Below are 5,115 nucleotides of genomic sequence, written 5' to 3' on the forward strand. Positions count from 1 at the left end.
CAACAACGGAATCGTTTCTAACTGCAGTTCCTGATATGGATGTAACCTCCAGGACATACACGACCAAAATTCAACCGAGACCAACATCTACAGTTCGAACAACAACACGTGTAATGCCTACATACAGCACAGACGATTCGTTCCTGCAAGACCTATTGACAGAGTTTTGGCCCTTTTCAACAACCTCGCCAGGCATTACCACAGAAGAACCATTACCAGAACTTGACACTCACCTATTTTCAACATCGTCCCACGGTGCTAGTTCCGGAAGTTTTTCCGTCCCTTCCATTTCCTCGGAAGTTAACCTCCGTTCTCCCATCGTCGTAGATGACGTGAATAGGATCCCTACGAAAGGAAAAGGCCAATACAACTTTATTTCCACAAGTCCACGACCAGACGGTATTGCGAAAAGTGACGTTTCTAAAAGCGAAGATAAATCTGCCGAAAATATGGCGTACTTGGTGGTAGGTGGGTGCTGCGTGCTGTCAGTGATCGGGCTGGGCGTTGTCATCATAACTTTGCGACTACGAGGAAGATCTCGTTTAAATCGTTCCATCGATGCGATAGCCGACGATCCAGGGAACGATTCCGACGACGAAGGACCTTCCTCGGGGCTCCCGCAAAGACTCCTTAACCTCATGAACTCCAAATCTCAAGAGGCCTCCACTCACAAACTGGGATCATGGTTCACTGGCCGCCACACAACACTCAACGGGAAACCTCGAGGAAACATGGCTTTTCCGGCTAGTAATGCATTAGGATTTGCTTCCACGGCCAAAACGGATCACTTTTTGAGTGGAGAAGTTCGTACTTCCCTCAGAGATCTCCTGAGCCTTAACTCAACCCGCGACAACGAAGAGGTGGCCACATGCGATTTCGACGCCGAGGCAGAGGATTCGCCTGATAGCCTAAACCCATCGGGTCCAACCACGGAGCAGCCCAAAGATCAAGTTCTCGACTCGCAAGGAAAAAGTTCTGATTATCTAGGATCTGCAGATGGTATTATATTTTGGACATCGAATAATGAAAGACTTGTGTGATGCATTAGCGTGAATTACAAGCTTGCCAGGTGTTGTTTTTGGGGATTTCAGGGTGTCAGTGTAGTGAGTGTAGTGTGTGGAAATTTGGTGTGGAGAGACTCAGTCTAAATACTTACTCTCGATGCTTAATCTCATCTAATCTCCAAGAGGATGTTTGGTGGTAAGTTTTCGGGTGGCAGTGTTACACATGGAGAAATGTCATAGCTGATTCTATGTAGTTGTAACTATTAAGGTAACATGACTCAAAAAATTTCCCGAGATACTATTTTTCTTTTTCATTAGTTTTCTTTAGAAGGATGTGTATAAACTAAAGTATGAATTATCTAACAGTATAGCTTAAATTCTAACATATAGAAACGTAAATTTGAAGTATTCCCGAAATAATATTCTTTGGTACGGGAATACAAAAACGAATTGGTATATAAATTGGACTATGGAAGTACCATTTCGATTAAATAATAAATAATTTAAATTCTTGTCATCTGAAAATTCATAATTTTCAATGTTTTGGTCTTTAGAGTAGTTTTGTAGTTTTTAGAGTAATATGTGAGTTCACACAGATAGTTTTTCGTGGCTTTAAAGAAAAAGACCTTCAGTATTCAGGCTTCGTAAATTATGTAAAATGTATATATAAGTTCAGGTATATTTGAAATGGCAACATTTTACTCTAAGTCGTAAATGTGTTAATTTTTTTGTGTATCTTCACCGCTGTGATTCGTAAACTCTATACGCAACCTAAGTTCTTAGAACTGCTACGTGGAGAGTGCGTGTATGCTGCTCTCATGCACTAGAGGGCACAGTTAAATACTCTCTGCCCATTGTTGCTAGCTTTTTCTTCATTGTGCTTTGCCTTGAAGCTCTATATTGCCATATCACGGTAATTATTTGAACCTGAGAAGAATAGGTTGCTTTCCCGTTATTCAGAGATTAATTAGTTTCCATTTTTCATAACATGAAACAAAGCGTCCAACTTTCAGTGCAACACATACTGACGTGAATTAATTCAAACGAACATAGCTTAATCGAAACTAACAGAAATAATACTGCGCGGAGACACAATCCCATTACATTTCCATGGAATCGTTACAACCCAGAAGTGTACATGAATGTATACCTTCTTTTTCCCGTTCCTTAATGCAGATGTTATCAACGCCATACGCTCACTTCTTTACAAAGTTACTTCGAGTTTCGACCTGAGTGGTCTCCAGAGTCGTTTGGTTCCAGCAGCCTAGTGAATAATTGGCTTAAAAATACGCGGTCATGGTTTATATTCCCAGCAGGCCATCGCATTTCAGTTTTTCAGATTCCCCTTTTAACAGATTTCCACTCCTAATTTGCAGTTGTGTCTAAAACTTCCTGAGTCTCTTAGTAAAATACTACACTCGTTGACGAACCACTTGTATTCTGGAGGTCACAGGTTCCAATCCTGCAGTCGACCATCCTAACTGGCGTTTTTCTTTGGTCACTGCAGTTGAATACTGTGATGGTGCTCTAAATGAAGACCACAGGCCTTTCCCTTCCACTTAATTGTCCATCTTCGCCATCTGCAGGCAGCTTTCTTCACAAATAAATTTCAAGGCATCAATTGAAACAAAAAGTGCATAGTCTGTAGTTCAGACAAATGTTTAAGTGCATGGTCGAGAAAGTTGGAGGAAAGTGCATCAAAAACGCATCAATTGATGCATTAAAATACAGCTCGGCATAGAAATACTCACTTGCATCATATGATGCACTTTGGCGTTACCTTTACAAACTACATAGAAACCGTAAACCTGATTCTTGCCAAAGGCCAAATAACACACTTTAGTGCATCAATCGATGCGTTTCTTATGCATCAAATAGGTTAGATGCATCTAGTTTTCTCTTGGTACGTGTCGGTTAACGTAGCACACAAATAAGCTAAGCTAATTGTATCAACCAACTTCCAAATAACTCAAGCGCCAAAACACCTACATAGATTAATTCGGAGGAGAATTAATTATGACGTACATGAAGGAACAAACGCAAGTAAACGTCTATACCTTACCGAAATATTGAACCCAGGACTCCTATCTTCTCATCGTATTACAGAAAGATTTGTCGCGTAGAGGCGCAAAAAATAAAAGTTGCAATTCTTTGAGCATCAATGTGTCATTCACGCGCATAGAACTTTGGAGGTATAGCTCCACGCTTTCTCGATGTAGGCGTATCTGACATATTTGATGCCAGATTCCAGCCGCCGTCTTTACCACAGAATTTCCTAAGACGTTTATTTGAGAGGGTTGGTGTTTCCCGAACCATTTGATTCAAGTTTGGTTTTCTGTTTAAGTCCTCTTTATGCACAGATACTCTAATCTGGACTGGGATCCGAACCGCAATGTGCCTCAATTGGGTGTAGAACCCGCATTTGATTTAGATAACAGTCGCTTAGAACCTACGTTAGTACGTAAAAATAAAAAACACAAAATATTTCTCGCAACTACTATCTACTAAGGCTATTTAAGGTCGTTTTTGTACCTTTTGGATTAATCGCGACTATGAATGATGAACTACGTAGATGACGGGACAAACATGCTCTTATATCCATTCGAACTTGGGACCTCTGGCTTCGTAGACAGTTGCGCTGACCACTCTGGAACAGAGGTTGGCATTCTTGCAACTACTGTCTTCCAGCAGACACATCAACTCGGTCGTATATAGCTTAATGGGGTGCTACCTTGCATTATGGTTTATTTTGAACATGTAATTGAAATATATAAACCCCATTCAATATGAGAGATAAATTATAACTCCCAATCAATACTGTTAACATTGCATTGAAAATATTCGAATGTGTTTGCTTAAGAAAAAGCTCCAAAGACAATCAAATTTCTAAACTCAGCGTGTTGCTCACGATAATATGTAGAAACTGTAGCATTCTAACATTTCATTAGAACATACGTATATCAGAGAACAAATTGTCTGAAAAGTTTGTATAACCCACCAATTGCTTTTGAAGATTTGAAATTTTTCTTCACGCAACTTGATGAACATGTTCGTTTCTGTAGTATTCACAGCTGCATTACTTTTACTGCAGCATACTGTACTTGACTTCATACTTAAATGATATCTAACTCTGCAGGATTCCTAAACCCGGAGGTTCATTGTCACAGCAACGTAATTCTTAAACCCGTCTTTTCCTGGTCAAGGTCATTACAATCTGGAAAATCCTTCAATTTTCTTTAGTTCTGTCTCAGGTTTGACCTTACACCTTCGTCTTGGCCTTTCTACAGGTATCTTACCAAGGGCGGCTTAAGGGCACGAGGAACAGTTTCAACGTCCAGTCAGACACGAGGACCCGAAACTGTTCCTCCCCCACCGACCTTTCTCCGCGGCGAGCTGTGCGCTGGATGGTTGTAGGAGGGGGAGAAACTTAACTTTATGGGAGAAGTATTTTACTTGTTCTTTTGGGAATATCAAACTTCCGAAAACACTTCATAAGTTGAAGATTTGTTTGTGTTAAGCCGCGTTTACATCGGGGTTGCTAACACATGTTACAACAAATGTTGGTAACATTTCGAAAAACACTTGTGAATTTGTCAACATCTCATGTTAGCAACAGATTTCCCGTGTTGGCAACAGAAATTTTGTTATCCACAAGAAGTTGGTAAAGATGAAAGAATGTTAGCAACATTTGTTACCAACACATGTTAACAGAGCCATTTCCCCCGCTTCCCCTCCCGCGACCATCACGCTAGCGACACCCAGCCAGCGAGTGAGAGGTGTGTTTTGTTTCGTAATTTATTTATCGTGGAAAATCTTTTGAGTGAGATGGAGTGGTCCAAGGATCAAGTGCTGAACTTAGTTGAATTGTTCCGCGAGAAGCCTGTTCTTTGGGATCAAACGTGTCCACAATTTAAAAACAAAAACCAACAGGTCACCTCCGCTATTACAGTATTAGCTCATGCCCGCAGTGAAGGTCTCACCCAGAATCTTCTTGCTCTTCTCTCTTGCGCCAAAATGACACATGCTGCCACACAGAGTACAACTTACTCCACAGTCGGCATCTTGCAGCCAAAATGTTGACAACATCTGTTGTTAACCGTGTTGGTAACAA

The 5,115-nt window shown here is 40.8% G+C and overlaps 1 protein-coding gene across 1 annotated transcript in view; it reads left to right on the forward strand.

Moving 5' to 3' along the window:
• The window catches only part of LOC145984447 (uncharacterized), a gene marked incomplete at its 5' end in the record, with an annotated part of 4,802 nt that extends 1,424 nt beyond the window's left edge, over positions 1-3,378 (forward strand). The window contains 1 exon segment of the mRNA XM_083118109.1: positions 6-3,378. Within this exon segment, the coding sequence (XP_082974235.1) occupies positions 6-1,040 (1,035 nt within the window).
• Between the last annotated feature and the right edge of the window lie 1,737 nt (positions 3,379-5,115).

This window comes from Lepisma saccharinum, chromosome 2 (genome assembly GCF_977018435.1).
Source record: "Lepisma saccharinum chromosome 2, izLepSacc3.1, whole genome shotgun sequence".
Lineage (NCBI taxonomy): Eukaryota > Metazoa > Arthropoda > Insecta > Zygentoma > Lepismatidae > Lepisma > Lepisma saccharinum.